The sequence below is a fragment of the Blennius ocellaris genome, assembly GCF_963422515.1.
Source record: "Blennius ocellaris genome assembly, chromosome: 1".
Lineage (NCBI taxonomy): Eukaryota > Metazoa > Chordata > Actinopteri > Blenniiformes > Blenniidae > Blennius > Blennius ocellaris.
The window spans coordinates 29,008,957-29,032,879 of NC_137650.1; the positions used below are offsets into that span (position 1 = coordinate 29,008,957).

At 38.3% G+C, this 23,923-nt stretch overlaps 1 protein-coding gene across 1 annotated transcript in view; it reads right to left on the reverse strand.

Moving 5' to 3' along the window:
* The window catches only part of pcdh9 (protocadherin 9), a gene marked incomplete at both ends in the record, with an annotated part of 198,682 nt that overhangs the window by 136,009 nt on the left and 38,750 nt on the right, over positions 1 to 23,923 (reverse strand). Inside the window, one exon of the mRNA XM_080495975.1 lies at positions 5,910 to 6,011. Within this exon, the coding sequence (XP_080352101.1) occupies positions 5,910 to 6,011 (102 nt within the window). The remainder of the gene's footprint in view (positions 1 to 5,909; positions 6,012 to 23,923) is intronic.

Sequence of the window (23,923 nt, forward strand, 5' to 3'; positions counted from 1 at the left end):
ACCATCACTTCTCACTTCAGACTGTGGAGAGGGGTGGAGCAGTGAAGAGAGGGGGGGATGAGAAGAGCTGGAGTGGAGAGGTGGGGCAGGCAGTGTTAGGCTGATCTAGCTAATGGCCAAACTGACCTTCACAGAAAGTCAAATGGTAAGAAGAGTAAGTAGTGTGTCATACAAAGCCACTGCAGTTTAATCAAGGCTGCTTCCATTAGGCCCGACTCTCCTTCTGCCTGACAATTTGAGTAGGTGAAACGTATTTGATGTGTGTTGGACCACTACAATCATACACCAAATAGAGCACAGACAAGAATAAAAGATATGAAAAGGATTTATAACAAAAAAAGGGAAGCTCATTGAGTGTTGCATCTGATTTGCATTGGAACTGAGAAAAAACAACAACAACAATACAGAAAAAGCAAAATGTTGCATTCTTTTGAGACAGCTTGTATTATTCAGTAATTGCTGAATGTAAACAAATTAGTCTTTCCCAAGGCTGAAGTTCTTGGCACAATTTCGGTTCTTGCCTGTGCTCTCCCACAACATGGAATTTTGCCAGTGTCTTACTATGAGGAAGACATAAATGTTAAAAGAGCAGGAAGGCTTCCGAAAGTGCAATAATGTATAGTGGAAATATCATTTGGAATTTTGAAACAGCGCAAAAAAAACCCGGCTTCATATATTGTAAGATCGCCCTGGGCCGCTCCTCCTCTATCGGGGTTTCATCACATCTTTCCACTCTGCAGTCCACAGAGCGTTTCTCTGTTACCTGATTGAGACATAGTCTCAAGCAGACGCTCACAATGACAACTGCACCTCTCCCAGGATCACTGTAGAATCTCACCATCAAGCTTTCCTGTCAACAAAGCCTGTAAAACATGGAGCAGTTTCCAAATCTGAATAGAAAAGCTTTGTTGTGGAAAATAACATTTCTGTACAAAGAGTACAGTGGTCCACAACGGCGATTTTCTTTCACTCCATTCACAGAAGGCTATTCACATTTTAACAGAAGCTTGACGTGCACCGAGTTGCAAAACACTTTTCAACGTAAGTCACTTAGAGTTGTTGGACTTGGTAAAAAGAAAATTCCTCGCTGAAAGATCCAGAGTAAAATACAGAAATATCGGGAAATAATCCGTTTTCTTTAATTTATTTTGTTGTCAGTTCATTTTGGCGCATCAAACATGTATTGATTGGTCTATTAACTTTCTAAGTATGAGCAGTTACTGTGAAACCTTAAAGGTATAGTAGAGGATTTTCTTCTTCCGGGTGGATCATCAAAATAACTGGTCCTCCCAATTGTCAATCATTCTGGTGATATATGACGTAAGCCCGTCGTACGTGCCCGTCCCTGCGCGCAGCTCACTCCACACGGTCCTCATCATGCCGGTGGCCGACCCGACGCATTATTCTCGGACATTTTTACACAGTTTCACCCCCTCTGGTGCAAATCTTCTTGTAAAGTGAGCTTATGTGAGCGATGCCGACTTGTGACTTGTAAACAGAGCGTGCACGAGGAGAACTGGGCTCGTGCATGTCTCTCGCACGCGTTTTAGTAGGCGTTCCGTCTCGGGAGCAGGTACAGCGTTGCGCATGCGCATTTTTTTCAAACGGTGGAGAGGGCGGTTCTTTCCTAAAATTCCTGAAAATCCTCCTATATACCTTTAAAAAAAAGATTACTTGTTAAAAGAAAGCATTACAAAAACAAATAAGACAAAGCTACACATCCATGGTCAAAATATACTGAAAAGTATTAATAAAAAAGAAAATATGTGAAAGAAACATATGACTAATGTTGAAACCCTATTGGCTAGTCAGTGGGGGGGGGGGGGGGGGGGGGGGGTGTATCATACGTTTGACGGCAGCCAAAAATAGATGAGTCATGCAGACGGCATGACATTTCCAGATATAAAACCTTGACCTTTTATTATTTTGAACATGAAAGAAGAGCTGCATAACACATGAGCAATTCTGGTTCGAAACTGCAACTATCAAAAAATGTAATATTTTAAATTCACCAACATATTCAAAGTTCTATATCTTTTTATCTCTCCTCCAAAACAACTAGGAGATGAAAGGTATGGCTCTTTTCCCAATCTGAAAACTGTCTGCAGACGGATATGACAAAGACTTTTAGCTCATTCACTGCTGTGTACATTGCAAATTGTATCTTAGGAGCTCAGAAAAGGTATTATCATAGCATTATTGCCTTGTACTTCCAAAGTCTCATCTGTAAGCTCAGCTCACACTCAAATATGATTTTGCACTAGATCAGAGTCTGTTTCAAAAGTCTGAATAATGTCTGCACTATTAGCAGCATGTGTTTGCTGCACGCCGCTAATGTGATTTGGTCAATAAATACACTTGAGTAAATGCATTAAAAAAATAAGTACATTTACTCTACATGTGATTCAAAATAGCACTCGCAGGGAGTTTTATTATTTGCAGAGAACAATGGTTTCATACATGTTTTCACAATTGTACATAACCTGTCTGAAAAGGTTATTTTTATCGACATCATCTCTGCAAAAAGATATGACCAATTTTCTATTCATATCTGCAATGTAAGTTCATTAGAGAGGGATGAAGTTAGGCGCCAATCAAAAAGTTGCTCGGTCTTACCTTCTTTCCAAAGTTTGCACAGATGGCACTGCATCCTCACTGGACTCTCTAATATTAGCTTGGTTCAGATGTTTCTTGAGACTCATACATCTCATCTGCAGTCCATAACTTGCAGATCCCTAATTATTGAGGATGAACTTAATTTCCGGGAAAACGCACATTAATTATTACTGTTAATTAAACAGCAACAACAAATGACTAACAGGATTCTACAAAGCCAGCTCAGAGTGCACCTGGGCCCAGTGAAATATTAGTCAGCAATGCATGACATCAGTCTTACTTCAGTGGCATAGAAAATATGTAAGACAGATTTATGTTTCCATGTAATACTATGGGCATATGGGGGATATTTTGGATTCCTTTCACACCCATATGTTAATAAAGTTGGAACCACCAGTGATTTGAACATTGGTAAAAAAAATACGTATGTCAGCAGAATTACAGCTTTCTTTGGCATATATATATATATATATATAAGTCTGAATAATGTATAATATATATATGTATATATACCTATATATACACACACACACACACACACACACATATATATATATATATATATATAGATATATATATATATATATATATATATATATAGAGATAGATATAGATATAGATATAGATAGATATAGATATATATCGCCAGCTGTGCCTTTTCACGTTAGCTCTTGCCAGTCTTCCACCCCTCCTTACCCATGCAACAACTCCCTGATGCAGTCCAAATGACAGAGGAAAGGAAATTATTGAACACCAATACAAAAAAGCTGTCTGGTAACTTAATAGGGCTGCTGAGTAGGGGCACTGTGGCCATCTTCCTTTGAGGCGATAATGAGAGTCATCATTCCCTCTTGGGCTAGAAGAAAGGCGTCCTGATCAGTGGTGACTGTGTGTTAGTGTACATGCATTTGTGTATGTGTGCGCATGTCTGTTATTCTTTGAGCTTCTCTAGTCCAGTGAGGCCCAATAAGCAAACAGCACAGTGCTTTAACAAAGCCAGAGAGATCTCCCAGCAATAGCATCGAGGGAGAAATCTGTAAGAAATCCTGTTCATTAAATCAGGCTAAAGTCCAAATATTGACTTTATAAGCTTTAGGGACACACAACCCATAGACTGTCCTACATATCATATTATAGGTCCCTCAACCATTTATATGTTTGGGGAATATGTCTCAGCTTAACAAAGGAAAGCTGTCTCTCAGCAAAGATAAAAGTAACATTTGTTAATGGAAACCAACATGAAGTCAGATTTAGTATGAGAACCTGCAACAATATGTTTGTAGAAGCAACAAGATGATGTGCCCCTAACAGACTACAACTCATCCAAATCACCCATCAAGCCCTAAACAAAGGGCTATTTTCCTGTGTATTTAAATTATCAGTGGGGTCCCCGTTCAATGAAATCACTCAGCACAAATTTAAGGAGACTGTCTGTTTTCGGGGAAATTACAGTCAATTGCGAGAGATTTTGTGTTAGATATTTACGACTTGAGCAATTATGGACCTACTTTTTTGATCAGCAGAATGATTTGTTACATTGGACATCAGGTTCTCAATAAGACATCACAACGTAATTATTCACAGCTTGCTTACACTGAAGCAACTGCAGGTTGTAAGTTTAAAATTGTTTAAAAAAAAAAAGGCCCTAGGAACATACAAGTGTGACTTATCTGTGAATGCATGCATGTGTACATGTGAGGCTTCTGGGGCTTGGCGCCATGGATGTATTAAACAAAGAATGGTTAAGCATGCCAGTGGATTCATTTCAAAGAAAGCTACTCAACCATTTGCATTGACAGAGAATAGATTTCAGCAGTCCTCTGCCTTCAAAATGTATGCATAATGCAGTATCTCTCATGCTGGATCAACTGCCCACATAGTAATGGCAACAGTCCCTCTTGCTAACTTCAACAATGATCTGATGGCTTCAAATTCAAACTCAGAAACTGTTTAACTTGTTGACCCGCATCGACACGAGTGATACAGTAAAATCAGCGCGCAACACAGCAGTGTACCAGAGGGCCTGACTTACACCCAAGAGAGTTTGGTTAACAGGGACTACATTGTGTTTACACCTCTGTCTTGTTAGCTTTTCCCATTTACTGATGGTGGACCCAGGGGTGCATAAGAAGCCATAAATATTTAATGCAGTGAAAACTTAAGAGTACAACTACTGTGATCATTACAGCGAAATAAAAAATAAATATATAAATAATTCAAGTGTTTTCTCTCCTTTAGTAGTTATTTAAAAATGCAAATATATCAAGTTCACAATGCCCTCGAAACATGTGGGACAAGAAAATAAACAATTCAGTACTTGGTGAGGCAAGTCTGCGTGTGTCATGCACAATAACAACTATTACAATTACTGGTAACAGGTTAAATCAACCTATGTGTTTTGAAACAACTTTTGCAAATCTGTAAAGCCATATTAAAAATATATATATGATTATGAAAATGTGTGCCTCCTGTCTAAGTTTGGGCCCAAGAGTTGGACAAGCTGGAAGAATATGCACTGAGGAAACTTAAAACAAATACACCGGACATAGAGCCACCTCTAATAACCACTGTATGCAGTACACAGCAATGAGTAAAGAATTTAAACACAGAAAAAAATGATCTCTCCTCCTCCTATGAAGATGTACAAAATGGGAGGGGTAAAAAAATGGCATTGTAGCTTGCAAAGAAAGGCAAAATATGATAAGACCTAGTTTACAAACCCCCCTGCACCCTGTGTTGATATACAGTAGTTGATAACAGCGAGTAAGAAAAACTGACATCATTAAGATTCACCAGTGTGCGAGCAAAGCAACACAAGCAAACCTCCTCCAACCCCCAGATGACTATCAAGCACTGTGTTTTCCAAGCATGGAGGTAATGAGACAAATACTTATTACTCAAGTAAAAATGGCATGAATATTAGCATCACATTAGGCCATGAATTTAATGATGTTGTAAGTACAATATGTCACAGTTACTGTGAGGCAAAGTTTATTTAAACATTGTATGGAGTCGAAAGAGAAGACATGAAGAAAGCAAAGCCTATTTCAGGGCTGTGTTTTACAGAGAAGCGCGGCCAGGCAGGGATGCAGCCAGGTATGAGAAAATGATGCTTTCACAAATCATAAGTGAGCTTAACATGGCCCAGGGTGAGGTGAAGTGCTGCAGTTAAAAAACAAACAAACAAAAAAAAAAGCCCAACAAATAGGTGTGCAGGTTTATTAAAAGTAACGACTTGTGCTAAGTGAATCTACAGTGATTGTTCAGTTAGAAATGGGACGGTCGGTACTCACTAAAGGGGTGCAAGGGGTCCAATATTCAGGGTTCAGCTCGGCTCTCGGACGGAGGTCCAGATATTCAGGGTTCAGTTCAGTTCGGGCACGAGTTAATGTTCCCTTCGTGGAAGATTGAAAGAGAAATCTGTTAGAATTGCCTGTTTATTTTGGGTTTTGTTGTCATTTATGCAAGTACTGATGGGAAACACCTTAGCTGTTTAAAAGCCCACAAGAGGAAAGTAAAACAGCACGTAATCCTAACCACACACCAACACAGACAAAATATTATTAAACATACTTTAATCGCCTTAGATGCTCTCAATTAAACTCTTATTGGCCAAGTAACCGTATTCATCGAATCCTTCCTTTACTACTACTTGTATTGTCATGCTAAACACTGAGGCACTTGTGGCTTGAAAATTATATTTTCTTTCCAGCTCCAGTGAATCATGTATTTACTTGTACATCACAAATAAAATTTGCTTGAAAAAAAAACTACAAAAAAAAAAACTATGGCAATTTTTCAAACATATGCCCAATTCTTTTAGTGAGTCATATCTGGGTGACATTTGTGCACATAATACATTACATAGCCGGAAATTGGCACTGCGTAGGATATAACCATTTTCTTACAGGTATGCAGTGACAAATTCGCAGACCTTTTTTAGCAAGATCCCGTAAAAAATTTGTGACTTTTACTGTAAATGACACATAATGTGATTTTAAAGTCTTTTTTGTGTGACATTTTAATGAATGCCCTATAAATGAGTAAAAGTATAAAGATGCAGAAATAGTGAAACATAAATATTTATAGCAAGTTCCCCCCCCCAAAAAAAAAACGTCAGTTCAACATATTACAATGATATTTACAACAGATTTTCCTTTTTTTTTTCTTCTTCTTTATTAAATGCAATGTAAATGAGGTTAGGATCCAGTTTCCCATTCCTGAGGCCTTCTGCCCTAAATGACAGGCCAGTGGAATGGACTGAATCTGCTGGGCCCCATGAGGTCTATGATGTATACTGTAATTATCTGCTGATTCTCAAAATGGCTGTGTGTAATGAGGCTATGCTGCATGAAGCCCCAAGCATAAATCACTGTCTTTAACTGACTTCCAGATGACCAACAACAACACAGAGCAGAAGCACAGAGAAACGAAGAAATGGGTTATCTGGGCAGCGGTACTACGGAGCATCCAACTTGTGCTTCTTATCAGCAAAGGCCATATTGTTAGCCAGAATTTACTTAAGACAGTTTTCTATCTCCTAAAAATAGTCAAGCCGTATCCACTTATTCTCAGTTATTCATCTGTTTATAGCCTGCCTACCAAAGTATTAACTCTGCACAGCTTTATTTAGATATGCGGCACAGGTGGAGACATTTTATTGATAGAACGTTAGGCTCAACTCTGTTGAATGGCTTCACGCCAGTCAGCCTGTCAGACTGTGTGCTGTCATTGGCATGAAGCTGCCTCCATAGTGTGACTCACACACACAATCATAAACAAGTAAACAGCTACCACCCCCACTGCAACACACACACACACACACACACACACACACACACACACACACACACACACACACACACACACACACACACACACACACACACACACACACACACACACACACACACACGCACACACACACACACACACAGTTTTATTACAAACCCATGAATTGTTCATAACCAGAAATATTGTGCACCGCATATAGAATATGATGGAAGATAAATCTATGCAACCAAAATGTGTGCAAAGCAGTTTTAGCTTGAGAGTTAACTGGTGCAGCAGAGGCTTTCAAACAACAAGGAGGCTCAAACTTTGCCGTTTGTTCTGCCGAACCGCTCCATGATCGCAACGATAAATTTAATTGAGAAAGCAATACCAGCAAGCATGTATGAATAATAGGAAAACTCTATTTTTTGTACAGTTCTGAAAAAAGACAATAAATACAGACAAATTTCAATATGCACATTAACCAGAGAATGAATGAAATATGTAATCAGTACGCTGAATGTGCAGGACCTGTGACTGAAAAAAAAAGATATTTCTTGTTAGACTATTATCTACAATGTGAGTCTTACTTATGTCAAGAACAAATGGGGAAGGTTGATTAACCCTCTCAGGATGGGCACGACTGGATTTATTTAGATTATTTTACAAGTCTATAAATGTCAAAAAAAGGTGCAAGGCATGATTGATTCTGCTCCTTTTCCCCATATAAGACTCAATATCTCTCAGTATGTCGATATTACTGTGTTTTTGATGGTACTGAGAAGTTCATGTTATAAATGTTGAATCGTTTCTGTGATTTGACAGTGTACACCAATACGAGTGTATTGCGCCATAATGAATTATATATTGACACAAAGCTATAACTCTCTGGTATCCAGTTGTGATTGAACATTCTAGATATATAACCGGTCTACGAGTTATGAAATATAGCCATGCCAAATCCTGGCAGCAGCAACAGGATAGAATTAAAAGGGTTAATTAGTCATAATGAACCTAAATATGAACACACTTAATCGGATACCCAACAAGCGTCATGCTAGTGTGAGATTTAAAAGAGCATCTCTGCACACACTTTGAATCCGCAGCTGGTATTTTAGAAACTGGAGCAAAGATGGTAAAGCATTTTGGTGTGCCATTTGTGAAACTGTTTACTTTACAAACACAGTCAAAACAAATATTGAATATTTTAAGTTTCACAAACATGGCAATTATTGCAGAGAGAGAGAGATTAAATTGTAAAACATTGCACAGGTGGGTTTTTTTTTTTTTTTTCATCACTCTGGGAAAATGTAGATTTGTATTCTTCGAAATATTAAATACAAGCTTAACACTGACAGACAGCTTCTATTTCATTTATCAAAGTAAACACATGTTGGGTTTTTTTGTGTTTAGCTCTTTTTTTCTCTTTCAGGATTATCTTTTATCTCTTTTACATTTTTTTTCCTCCACATATCAAACATACATGATGACCTTGACCAGCTGAAGATGAGGTTTTACGATCGTGGGCAGGAATAATTATGAGCGCTTTAGCGGGACAGCTCATGTTGGACAGTCTGATGTCAAAGTGAGAGAGGCAAGCTTGAGATTATAGCTGTGTAGGGAAAATGATGTTGAAGATATAGCTGTCCAGAAAAGGAAGAAGAATTTAAATAAAATAAACTAAATTATTAATCACCTTGAGGAAATGTGAATTACACATTGACCAATCCAATGTCTGGGGTGCGGAAACATTACAGGGCTCCGGGGAGCAAGGGTCTTGTTCAAGGACCCACAGTAGTGACACGTCAGCGATAGAATTAGAACCTTGCGAACTCCCAATTTCAATGCCACTCCTCTAAGCTCTCGGTCACCACTGCCCCCATAAACACTCATAATACCAATCCAACTTTGTCGTCTCCATATACAAATATCCATGTACTCGCCATCATTACTGTTTATCGTATAGTGTTCTCTATGTATGTATGTGTGGTTTCATTTCAAAACAATAGCACCCACTAGTGTCCCGACGTGCATGATTTTCAGTATTGCTGCCTTTTCCATATAAATGACATTTTCTTCAAAATGTTGATGTGTACACAAAAGAAAGGCACACGAAAAAGCAAAAACAATGCATTTACACTTGAAATGTTAAACTCTTCCCTAAATTACTCTTTTTTTTTTTTATTTGACATTTTTTTCTTTTTTTCTTCCATAGATCCATAGTTAACTAAACAAGGGCTAGAGTTATAAACTTATAAACCGAACATGAAATTTTGCATGGAGCAAGGCAATAGATGTGACACTTATTCTTGAAGAGAAATTGGCAACATATAATTATGTAAAAGATACAAAAAAAAACCTAAACTTCATAGATGCAGGTTGAAAATCCTCAGCCTAGGAAAACCCACAACTTCTCTGAGAAGACCGGGGGCACTTAGCAAATTGTGGATTCTGTACTAATTACACCTTATAAAAAGTATAGCAAGTAAAAAAAAAACAAACAAAAAAAAAAACATTTGAGAGAATCTAAATAAGGCTACAACAAAGTTGCAAAAGTAAATAAAATGAAGTGTTTACTTATATTAAACTCAATTCTGGCCACACTTATGTTGTAGTGCAGTTGAGAAATTCCCAGTGTTAACAGTTTACAGGACGCTTTGAGGGAACCCTGGAAAATTGTAGTATCAAGTGATATATTGTGAGGCCTTTGGGGAATATCGCTGAAATTGCAGCATTTACCAACGCAGCACTTACAAACAGGTTTTAGGGAAACCTGTGAATTGCAGCATTTACTAACACATGTGACAGATTTAGGACAAATCTGTGTTAGGCAGAGGAGGTCAAGGGTGCCAGAAAATCATGAATTTTTAACATCCACGAATAGTCACCTTTGCATCTAAACTGTGTGAGCCCCGTGCACACACGAGTCTCACACCAAACCACCCAGCAAAACAAGTAGACATTCATACAGGGAACATTGTAAATAGACAAACAATACAATAATCCATTTATTGTGAGCTAATAAACTGAATACTTTTACTGTTGGATTATGGAGGAAAGTTCAACAATTCATCGACGGTTTCCTCCTGAATATCATGTGAATGCACCCTGAGGTGTATAAGTTAATTTCATAATGCCAGAACATAGGTGAATGGAAATCTGTGAGAAGCAGAAATGTGAAAAGCGCCTTTTTCTATGTTATTTTGTATTTCCACACATACTCGTAACATTATCTTGCCATAGCCAGTGCAATAGACTGAGGTGCATTAATGCATTATTTACACAGTGGTTATCTTTACTATGTCAGGTATGGACCGAACAAAACTGTTATTTTCACTGGAAAAAGGAAGTTGTATAGCGTTGTACAGTCACACTGGTGCCACTTTAACTGATGGGTTATGATAAATCTTCTGTTTCTTCATTGTGCACAGACAATTCCCAAATTTTAGTTGAAACGATTTCCCTCACAAATTGTTCCAATTATTGGTGCAAAATATGGGTGTGAAAGGAGAGAGCGATACCGAGTTTCTATTTCTCATTATGCGTCATCTTAATATATTCCACTTGTCTGTCACTCTAATTAATGGCAGTCCTCCATAAACCGCCCAGAACGTGAGATTATTTATTAGTACCTAGCCATTCATCACTAGCGTGATAAGTGACTGAAAGAGGGAAGTGAGAGTTGGCAACATTATAATTGATCATTTTTCACTGCACATAGTCAAAGTGATTGTGGTAAATCCTTGGTTGCAGTGTGCAATACTGTCAACACCGACAACAAATATAAGGGACATGAATAAAATGGGTTATTGAGATTGATTGAGTGCTGGTAGTGACACAGAGTTTCAATACACTTTCCATTACCTGGATTGTATAAAGAAAAAGCTGAAGGTTTCATATGAAAAAGTTGGGAGCTAAAACAGATCATCAATGAGAAGGCTACTTTCGCCTTAGTATTGTGGACTTCATTGAGCATCTTGGATGCTTCTTTTTGTTGTGTCTTTATATGCTCGGATTTTTGGACTGCAGTTTTTTTTTTAAAGAGAGGCAAGGCTGCAGACACTTGCCAGACAAAAACTACAAAACTCAAATAAGGTATGAAAGGTGAAAACAACATGAATAGGTTGTAAAAGTAAAATAAAAAGCTTGTGATGATCAGAATTTTTCCACTGATATTATGGCGTCAAACTTTTTCCACAGTGGAGAAGAGGGTGAGGGATAAAGACTGCAAGAGAGTTGATGTGACAGGAACCTATCATAACATTTAAAAGCCCCTCCCAAGAAGAATATGGTTTTCTTGTGTGTGGGATGCACTAATATTCATAAGTGAATGCATTTCACCTCATATTCATGTGGGAGGATATACGGTAACCCATCTGAGTCCTGTGTCCCACAGAAACCATGACTCAATCCAACAACAAGGTAAATAATAGATTAGGAAGGGAGTTACTCTGCAGTGGACAACAGGACTAGTTCAACAAGGCTCACATCATTAGAGAGTGCAAGTTCAAATCTGTTGCTAAATGACAACCATTCAGGAGAGAAACACATCTAGCCATGCGATGTCAAGACAAAAAATGAAAAAATAAAATGAGATGCGCTACCCATCCACCCATCCATCTTTTGTCTGAGCCTGTTGATCTCAGCTGACAATAGGTGAAAGGCAGGTCACTCCTCAGACAGGTCACCAGTCCGTCACAGGGCTAACACGTATAGACAAACAATCACTCAAGTACACGCTCTTCCCTATGGGCACTTTGGAGTCACAAAAGTTTTCTGATTGTGGGAGCCAGGATACCATGAACAAACATCCCTTGCATCCAGGGAGAACAGTGCTAAACCCTGTCCGATACCCACAGAAAGATGATCCAGCCTTATCAGAGCTTAGTGGCTGACATAGTCAGCGACTTATTAGAGCTAAGCAGCTGATGATGTGAGGATGACCATTCCTTACAAGATTTAGTCCAGCAATTTTACGCCAACATTTTAATATATTCGTATCTCAGGGTCAAAGGAGACTTTGACTCTTAGTAAACAGGCTGCAAAGCACAGCCTCCACTATCCACCAATCCATCCATCCATCCATGGTTGATGAGTCCATCACAGGACAAATACATGGACAATCAGCTACATTCATGTTTACAAGTAATTTATTACAATTTAATTCACTCAAGACCACCCCAATAAAATAGTAATATCTGAGTAATATAACTGAGTAAAAAGCATTGACACATCAGCAGACAGTATTATGGATACCATAAGACATTTAGATTTGACATTTTACATAAACTAGTCAGTGAGTGTGGGTGGAAAGTGCACCACACATTGTATTATGCATATGGAGGCAAACTCTCAAAAGGAACATTTCGAGGCATTGAGCCACAACATACAATACTGCATCTGCCTTTCAATTTCTGAAGTACATTTAAGGGAAGTTATAAAATCACCAAATTGGTGCAGTTGGGAGGTATTGACAGATACCATGTGTCATCATGGAATTTGAGTCCTTACTTTAAAAAAAAAGTTTGACGAATAGTAATACTATTTCATACATATTACGGAGCCAGCGTGTTAGTTTGGGCAGTTATCGTGCAAGTTTTTCTTAAATAGGTTGATTGTGCTCATTATGTTCTTGTTGTGGACTAATGTATTTGGCGAAATCAAACACATGTAAAAATCTGCCATTGTATTAGTTGTCGAGCTAAAAACAATGTTATATTAAAAACATATCGTATACTTGTGAGTAAACTGAGGAGCTGGAGGATCAGGGCGACCTTTGTCCAGAATTTAAAAGGTACACCAGTAAACCTGAAGAAAAATGAACCATTGTGACCAACATATAACGGCGAGCCCAACAACATCATAGCGAGGGCCCCCGTGGATCTGTAAAGCTATTCAGTTGAACTTGCCCCTTTATTGTGAGCTGAGAAGATGAGTTTCATTAGGGGGATAAAATACACTTTAATTAGCTTTACCATTAGTCTAGTCCTGCCAAGCCCTCCCAGTCACAGCAGACCTCTAATTCAGTTTAATTACCTTAGAGATACCACCGCATGCACTCTTCCTTGACATCACAAGACAACATTCATTTTTCAACAAGTGTTGCTTGCTTGTGCACTGCTGAGAGAAGAACATGATGTGTATCTCGCTTCGAGTGGTAAGACTCATGAGGGGGGGAAATGACACTTTACTTATTAGTTTGTTGACGGCTTATTGAAGTAGTTCTTTAATCGTCATTTATTTACTTGCTTGTATGTGTGAACTAATCACAAAAACACATCAGTTACACGAGTTTCGCTTACAGGTAAAGATGGTGATTTAATATTGAAATGATAAGATATATGTGATTCCTTTAAAGACATCGGCGGAATTGGGGAAACAACGGGTTTACTGTGAACAAATGATATACGACATTAAGAACATTCCAGGAGAAGTGTTAACAATTACAGCACAGTAAAAATCCATCACAGCATCATCTGACTTGTCTCGGGAAATGGCCCACTATTGGTTAATATATTACAACTATAATCACCCTGTGCCGGCATGACTTGTCTCTGTCTTAGCAGGCTGCTGACTTACAGTCGGAGCTGTGGCAATGCAAATGAGCCCATAAAGTGGCCGTATGTGGGGAATTTCCCTCTGGACATCAGACTGAGTTGTGCTGAGCAGTGTTGTCTCCCGTTCTGCAACCCACTCCCTTCTTCGTACGAAATAATTCGATTTAGCAGGATATTTTTGGGGGGTGTTTGCGCTTTACACCTTGCCTGGACTGCATCAGAAGGAAGGAAAAATATATAACACAACATTGTTGGGGGTGCACAAAGTAAACTGGAGTGGATAGAAGGAAATTGGTAACGATTAGAAAATAAGAACACACAAGGGGGTGCTACCAACTTATTTATATTAAGCTGTTGAGACGGCCAGGCAAGAAAATCTGTGATTATTATTCTTTGATTTGCAAAGCTCTGCCATGATTGGCCCTTCTTTTTGGTGGCAGCATTAAACTTTATGTTTATGGGTCCCAGTGTTAAGCCCATTTCCACGCTTCCAATTCCACACACTAAGTATTGACATTCGATTTAAGCTGACGACAGAGAGGGGGGTATTTTATGACAAAAAGCGTAATGGAACTCAGAATGCAGAGAGCATTGCAGTAAAAAAATAAAAAATAAATAAAAAATCACCCAATTACAAGGACATCTTTGCATCGTTGCAGAGTAAAGAATATGTGTCTGATGCACCTCTGCTTTGTTCTGGAAGAACAAAGGGAAGAGGATTCATCTCAGCCCTGCGCCCTTTCAACCCCCTCTGCCGTACTAAAACACGTACAGAGAGAAAATTCTCTAATGAAAAGCCCTCTATGTGTGTGCTTGCATGCTGACAAAAATTAATATAGAGATTATGTTTGATATGATAATTAATTACACAACTTTAAAAGTGCCCCTGCTATGTGTAAATCAGCAGACACAATAGCTAAAATGAGTTCAGAGTGAGGGGGGGGATGTAATACAGTGCATTGTTAACATGGCTATTCAATGAAGGTGCTTTGTGAATGAATAGAAAACAAATTAGGTTAAAGCCTTGTGACAAGATAAATAAAACCTTGATCGATTAAGTGGTTGAAAAAGACGGCAGTCCGGCACTCGATGGGAGCAGTCTTGCTGTTACAGTTTAATTCTTGAGCCACAGAAGAGCATTGATTCTCCCTGGCACCCTGTCCTTGTCATTACAGTCAATGCTGAGGCCGGCCCAAACCATTCTCAACAACTGCTAATGGTTGCAAGGAATTCAGTCGGACTTGTGGCAGAATTCTAATAAGCAGATTTTATGAATTTGGAGTGCAGGGACAAGGAGGCAGGATGATACAGGTCACACAGAGAACCCAGTGAATGCATTAACTAAACAATTCTCCTCTATTACTGCACAGTTTGGATAACCTCTGTTCAAAGATCCTGAAATGAGTTTTAGGTGATGAAAAGGTCAGGTTTTCTGATGAAACAGGTTGTAACAGCAATAATTATAACCTGTCTGAACAAACATTTCAGCTGTTTAAAAAGCTGTTTCCTCAACCATTCCTCAACCATTCAATTAACTTCACCAATATATATATTTATATATATTGTTTTTTTTATGTTGTCTTCATTTTTCTCCTGGGTGCTTCATCTTCTCCTTGAGGGCACCTTTCATGTCTCGAGTGTGGGACTTCATCTCACTAGGGGTCCGTCTTTGGATCTGGCCTCAGTGCAGTGTTATCCATGAAGCTCTCCCGGAGGAAATATGTACAAAAAGAAAGAAAGTTGCTGCAGAGCAGCAGTTTTCTCCAAGATCAGCCGAGTTTCTAGTGGCCACTCCATTGAGTACTTTCTTGACCTTCGTTTTCTTTGCAGACAGTAGTTTTATCTGCGTTAGTCTTGAGGGATCAGTATCTTGTGGTTTGACCAGAGATTTAGCAACTTTTTGAAATAATCCCTTTTGTCTGCATGTACTGCTTCCACACTAGGTTTCTACAGCAATTTAATAACTAACCAGTCATTGAAAACCTCTTTTTTTTTTGATTGGGTGGGAGCTTTTATGGGGGGAAAAAACACACTTTAAAAGTGGCTGTTGTGTAAGAACATGTTGACAGACAGTTGTGTGCTGCAGCAACACCCAGTATGAATATAACTGCTCGGAGTGTCGCACTGAAATTTCACAATAACATTAACTGAATTCCTCTGTGGCCTCAGTGAAACAGGAAAAAAGCAAAACTAAAACATTTACATTTTTCTAAGAGACCCAAGATTTCCCTGTTAAATTATTATTTAAATTTAACATAAACAAGTCAAGGAAAGACATGTAATCTTATGGTATTGACTATGAAAAAAACAAATAGGAACATAACTTGCTGGTTTACTGTCAGAGCAGCGAGAGATGGATGTTTTATACGGCTCAACTGCCATTCTCACACAACACAGACATTTCCCTGTCTCTTGTATGTCTCTATCCATCTGCCTTAGTCTTTGTTTCTCCGTCTAGTCAAAAGTTCTTTGTTCAGTTCGGAAATGCTGCTCTGCTTCAAAAGAACTCAGTGAATTGAAGAAGCTGTAGCATTTAAAAAACGCTGCATTTAAGTCAACCGAGCTTTTCCCCTTGAGGCCACACAATGTTTTCACCCATATAAGTGCAAAATAGCCACCTTCCGACCTGCTCTACCTCCCACCCTATTAAGAATATTCTCTGGACATTGAAAGGAAGAATAGTTGTTGAATTACACGTAGCATAATTCAGCAGTAACTAATTTGTGTGTATGGTTACAAAGAAAAAAATCGATGTGCCTACAATTTACTATAAGCCATACAGAATGAGGGATATTATTCTCTAACCTCTGCACTGAATGCATTACATTACTCTTTTCCTGATGGGGATTCTTACATTCTTGAAAAATATGGAGCTACAAGATTGAATCCAGTGAAGCCCTGAGGTAGGACACAGTGAAGATATACGCTGAATGGCAACTTCTCTCTTTCTGTGCCAAATCCTGGACATTTTTAGTAACACTTGCAAGAGTGCAAGGCTCCATGGAAGGCATTGTCAGTTAGAAGTAAGGAAGTAAAGCACAAGGCTTACTTTAGTGGCTGCCAGCACGTTTTAAAGTCTTAACTTAGCACTAAACCATCTAAACTGATATATAATTATGCTTATCGTTTCATATGACTTCATAGAAACATATTTGTGGAAGATTCTTTTTACAGCTGTTTGGAAGGTGAAGGTCAAGGCGCAGAATATTTATTTTACTTACTTATTTATAGCACGGTATGAATCCCTAGAGGGGAAATTCCTTTCCGAATTGACCCATCAGAATATGAACATATTTCAAATGAATTTACGGAATCAGAGCACAGATCTCCACTGCACTTGCGCCATGAGTCCAATAAAAATGCTGAACATGTGACTGGCAAACAGAGACTGGTAATTGATGTTTGCTGCACTGTGCACGCATGGCTTTTCACCGAGTACTGCCACTGCTTCCCAAAGTCTGAAGATGTGCGTATTATCTTATTTGGTGAATCTGAATTGTGCTTTAATTGGGACTGCCTCTACCAATGTGATTGTCCACCTCTCTGATTTAACACCACAATTGATGTAATGTGCCTTTTGCTCAAAGATAGCTTGAAGGACTTCCTCAACATGGGTTTACTAACTAACTAACTAACTAACTAACTAACTAAATAAATAAATAAACAAACAAATAAATACATAAATAAATAAAGCTATAGAAAATGAATGCGCACATAAAACAATTACAACACAATATAATAAAGGAGTAAATTGAGCATTAAAAGCATTAAGAACTATATCAATGAAGTGATTCAAGAAAGAATAAGGGAGGCTGCCTTCACATTGTTAGAAAAAGACCACAGTACATCTTCCTTGTTAACCTCCACCCAGCCCACCCCCTCCACCAGGCTCTGTCACCTTACTGCAGACACAGTGTCAGGGCAGAAGCCTTATGCTGAATGTGTTTTCTGGTCTGATTCATCGATTCCTCATCTGGCTTTACTTGACCTTTATCTGACTGAGGTCTGCGCAAGTTATGCTCGAACCACAGCTCTGAAATACCAGTTGTCCAATGGCACTGTCTATCGATTGCATTGATAAATGCTTCCATTAGCCCTTCCTCTGTTAGAAAACAGACAAATCGCCCACTGACCACAATGCATGAAATTATTAAAAAATAGTAAGAAAACACATAAAAGCCAGTCAAAACGAATGGGTTTTTACTGTGAGTATCTGTTTAGCTTTACACGAATGGCTGCAGATCAGAGGTTAATGTCTGAAAGCAGCATAAAAGAATAACCTGTAGATCTAACAAACCATCCCAGCTCATAAATTAATAGCCATCATCAGAGGTAGTCTGAAGCAAGCCATGACCATGAAGTGCCTCATAAAATATTAAAGAATTTCAATATTGACAAGGAAAGCCATCAAACAACAAACATGGAAATTTTAAAAGCCACTGTTTATCATTGCTTATCGTATTGTTCAGAGAACCAACCCCCCCAAAAAAGACAAGAAAACATTGTGATATATTTGTTTGCAAGTTAAATAAGTGAATATAGATCTGTGTTTGGAAAAAAAAGGCTTATTTGATTTGTAAACTGAGGTGAATATCAGTGTACTTAGTTTGGAAGCTATTTTCTTTCTCTAACCCTTTGAATCTGGAATTACTCTTTTTCAATGTTTACAATATTGGTAGAGTTGGACTAAAGTTGGACTCATGAAGAAAGATAAGTCAAGATAATTAAAACATTTACTCAATGACAATGAGTGGCCAGTTGTGCCTAATCTTTCACGGAAAATATCTACCATAGAAATGTATATATTTAAATAGTAGAAACCAGTCGTTCAGCACTTTTTTTTAATTCTGGATTTCTGATGTTTTCCTGAAAAGGCTGTTGAACTCCTTCTCTAATTTTGGTTTTATGAAAAATTACAGTGAATCCAAACTCTGATGGATGAAGCAACATGCATAAATTAAAATTTGAAAACCACAGAGCACCTTTTTTAATGTCATGTTATTGTGCTATTGTAATACATTTATGTTGATTGATCAACGTTGACTGATTGATCATTTCACAACCACAGAGAATGAAATGTCTCCTTTCTATGATCTATGGCACCTCCCGTAAAGAGGTCCTGGACCTCAGGTTGAGAAAAAAAACTACCGTAATTATGTATGCATTTTGCAGTCCTCTGGGTTCCTGAAACACAATTAGCGACTGGCACAGCGCTTCTCTGCAGTGGTGAATGATGCATAAAACCGTGCATAATTTAAAGCTAAAACTACCGTGGATAAATGTCAATTTAGTTATTGTTTCTGTGTAAATGGGCTTGCATACTCAAAATGGGGTGACTTTTCTTAGAGAGGCATACTCCTACTCAATTTGTAGCAAAAAATGTGCGGCTCTTGATTCCCCCCACCCCACCCCACCCCGCGCGCGCTTTGTCTCCATCTCAAAGAACTGTACCGGATCATGAAATGGTAATAATATCAGTGTGGAAATTGCCATTGTAAGCAGTTGTTCTAGTCTGGGGTTTTTCTTATCAGATTCTCGTACTCACAGCTGGGTGCCAAATATAAGCCAGATACCCACATTCCTCAGACAAAAGCCGAACCATCAAACACTGATAGTCAATTAAAATTTCATCAGCTGCTTGAAAAGACTCATGGATTTGTGTCCGTCAGCACGTTGGGTGCCGTTTGAAAATGTTTATGTTTATGTTTGACAATATTACAGCTGACAGAGTGAGGAAATAGCCACATTTGTCAGCACTTTTCAATAACCGAGGGAGTTGTATTGCCATGTTGGATAGTTCAGAAATAGTGCAAGTTTGAAACACACACACACACACGCACACCTCGATAACTGACTGATTCAAATATGTGATTCTCAAATTCTTCTCCACTGCACTTGACACGAAGACAGGTGAGTTTGAGTGGGTCTGGTGGAGCGCCGACTGGTTGTATTTGCATTCAACCACATCACACCAAGCACAAATATTTTATTGGATTTTTTCATTAGTTGTCTATGTTATAAAAACTCCCCTCACTTCAGGCTCCCCACTCAGATGGAAACTTACTAAGCATCCCACTCAGACTCTGCACAGCTTGGTTAAAATTAAAGACTCATTTATAACTTATTCGTAACCACATTTTCTCCATTTTCCCTGCAAATTCTACCAACACATTGACCGTCTCATTACTCTTCATGTGTACTGGTGGGAAGCAGAATGTGATGCCTTGAGAAAGTTTTGCAGAAGTAAAAAGCAATCTAGATTGGAAACATTATTGTTTTTCGTTCTTTTTTGGGGGGGTTTGCATATGCAAAATGTTTCTAGCCTTGACATCAAAGAAATGTTAGAGGAAGATGCTCTTCCAAAGTGTTGGTTTTGGAACTGCAGACTGAAAGGATTTACGGCACACTCAATGGCGTCTGCATTCTGTTCTGCGTACAGAGACAAAGTCAACACCTAGAAAAGCATGCATATAGGATGACACTGGCTGCTTGCTTGTTGTTGTGCATTCAAATGAGACACTCAGGGGTTCATTATCCTTGCTGATGTTACTGGCTCTCTAAAGACTGCAACGGCAACCGAACATGAGGCATTATAATTACGGGGAATTATTTGAGAAGAAAAGCTTCCCTTTTGTGTTCTTTAGTTGTGTCAACATCCGCTCCATGTCACCTTGTTGGGTGTGCGTCTAACGAATTATATTTATTAGACAACATTATTTAATATTTCGGCTTTTGGTGTATGCACACAGCGAACCTGCTTCCTCAAACATAACAAAAAAAATAATAAAACCAGCAAAAACAACTCTTTGTTATTGTTGAAATTACTATTTTCAACTTGATTTGCAGTAGCTCCTCTTCTATTTTCATATCAACGCAGGATACAATACATGTTTTGTTTTGCTTTTGTTTTTAAATACCCATTGTTAAATGAAACACTGTCACTATTTTGTAGAATAAGTATGCAAAAGATCCCATATGGTGGAAGAAACATAAAGTGTAAAGTCACTTTCAAATTTAATAACACATGAATGCTGTAATTAAAAGCCTGTTATATTTATATATACAATAGATAAATATCTTGTTAACCGCCCTCCGAGGATTGAATGTCAGAAATGCCTAATTTACTGTAATTATAACACTTTCTTGTATCAAAGGAGCATCTGCCAGCTTCATCTGTGGGTTGCACTGAACCTTCTCCTCATAAATATGTAAATCAACAGTGAACCTGAAAGAATCAACCTAAAGCCGCAGGCCAAAAGCAGCCAGTGATAAATCACGGAGCGATAAGAAATAATATCTGAGCACATTCAAATGAGTCAACAGTAGGGCCACATAAGGTAATCCACAATTAATAACACAAAGACATCAGATGTTATCTACTCTGGTCAATCCCTAATGTCAGGGAATTAGATGAAGTCAAGTGTGTCAGCAGAGCTAATGGTCCAGATAGATTATCTCAAGGCTAATGTGGCTCGCAGACAAGCTAAAGTCAGCTAACTAAGTGCTTCCTTTTGAGTGCCGCCATGTTTTCCAGCTGATGAGAACAGCTGGAATTTGGGAATCTCAATCTGGGCTATTGTGTAGAAAACCGAGTGGTGGTGCAGACTGACCATCCAGTAGAAAAAAAATCAAGCAACATACCCACTATGGTTTAAGCTTCTATAGCCTGCTGCTAATTATAAACTACAGTTCAGACTTCAATGATTTCTACAGCGGCTTTGGAAAGCTTGATCTTCTTTCACCTCCATGCAGTGAACACCCAGAATCGCTGGTCAGGGAAAATACAGTTGGATGTTTAACAGAGGTTCACTTGATATTGCAGTATTGATTCTGCTTCACACTTCAGACAAATTTCTTCTGCCCTTAAGGTAACAAGAGAAAATAAAAGTGAAAGAAATCACAGATCCAAGTTTTTCGAGGCCTTTGGGAAGAAATTAAGTTCAGTTGGACTTTAAAGGGGCTGTTAGATGGAGTGTTGGATGTGATTTTGCCATCAACCTTTCACTTGTTCCACCATCTGCTATTACAATAAATTCTAAAAGCTGCAGGTCTCCTGGTTCGCTCCCACTCCGTTCTGTCCCATAAAGCAGTTTTCTTTTGCGAGATCCAGCATACTATCCATGAAATCCAAGCCTGGAGCAAAAGCATGTGAAATTCTGTGTAAAAAGTGGGCGAAGCTGCCAATCTCCTAATTGTACCAACTTCTTTTTTTATTTGTTCATGGGTTTTTTTTGATACCTTTCAGTAATATAAATCCTTTTTAATAACCACATGTACCCATTTTACATTTTACAGAAGCCATTTTTAGAAGTCTACTTTTTTGCTCGCTGGTAGGAGACCTCATGTTGTTTCAACAATCTAATCTGCTACATCATTCTTCTTTGAACCCGTTAAAAAAGATGCCTGTTTAAAATTGAATTGGCCATTAATGTTTAAAAACCCTATTGGGATGTTTGGCTCCAGGAGACAAATCAAGTCTGGCTCTTGTCGCATGTTGTTACTACTGTATGCACGGGAGCAATGTTCACAATGAAAACTCCCTGTGGTGAGATACAGCAGGGCTGGCTGCACGCTGGCCAAAACACTGATCAATATTAAGCCTTCAAGTATTTTACCCTTCAAATTGTGAGTGAGATTTTAACAGTTATGTTTAGAATGTGCACAACAAAACACTTTCACAAAAAAATGTATGATCTATTCCCCATAATATGAGTGTTTTTGTAATTGGTGTAATTGTGCTTGGTGAAAGGCAGCACTTCCAAAATTGTACATCAAGAGCACATAAGTACATACAGCAGTTCTGTTTCCCCAAATATAATAAAAAATAACACAGATAACATCATCATATGTGATATTTTGTCATAATTCACCTTTTTGTGTAAAATCAGTCTTGCTTCAAATTAATTTCCTGACTTAAGGTGTCGCATGCATTTTAGAATATCTTCAACACTTAAAAACATTCCAATATTTTCTATTGACCTACAACCTGCGGCTCTTGAGCCACATGTGGCTTTTCAGCACATCTGTAGCGGCTCCCTGAAGTGTTCAGTATAGAATGTCGATAAACATTTTGCTTTAATTTTTATTTCATTTAGATGCTGCATTGATCAAATAGGTCTCCAAGTCGCCAGGCTAAAAACAGCTAAAAATATAAATATAAAACAGCTAAACCATCAAGAATAGCTGAAACTGCTGAGAATTGATAAAATTAGCTCAAATCACACACAAAATAGAAAGGAAAAATGGTCAAACTAAGATGATTAACCTTGCTAGTATAGCTTTTCTGGAGGAAAGGAAAAAAAGACAAGAAAGGAAAGGAATAGAGATGAAGAAAAAAGAAAGAAATGTGCTAGTTCAGCAAAAACTGCTCTAATAATTAGGAAACACAGCACTACTATAAAATGGCTAAAATGGGAAAATCCATGTAAAAAGAAATTCTCAAAAAATTGCCACAAAAGCTAAGATTTCAATAAATTATATCTACATTGTACCTGTCACGCTTTTTAAATACAACCTCATTTTTTTGGATGTATAGCTTTTTTTTCATTTCAGATAATGAACATGTTTTTGTGGCTCCAGACAAATTATATTTGGTGGAAAATCTTATGGTCAAAAAGGTTGCAAACCTTTGACCTGGATATTACACCAAGGCTCTGGCTGTGTTGCCTCATTGGAGGGTTTAATCTGCACTCAGTGCTTTGATTTACTCCTCTGCTCGGTGTTATCATACCGAAGAGTCAAACACAGCAAATAGAGAGCTTTTTCCAGGGGGGATATCACTTCAGCAACAATTCGAACAGAAACCACTTGCGGCGTGTAACTACATTTTACATTTTAAGATAACTTGTCAGGTACTATTACTGTTTGGATCATAACTCTATCCTTCTCTAACCATTTATAAATCTCCCCTCCTATGAATTAGTTCTCTGTGAATACGGATTTAATTTGAAAATGAAATCCTTTTTATCTGTCCATTC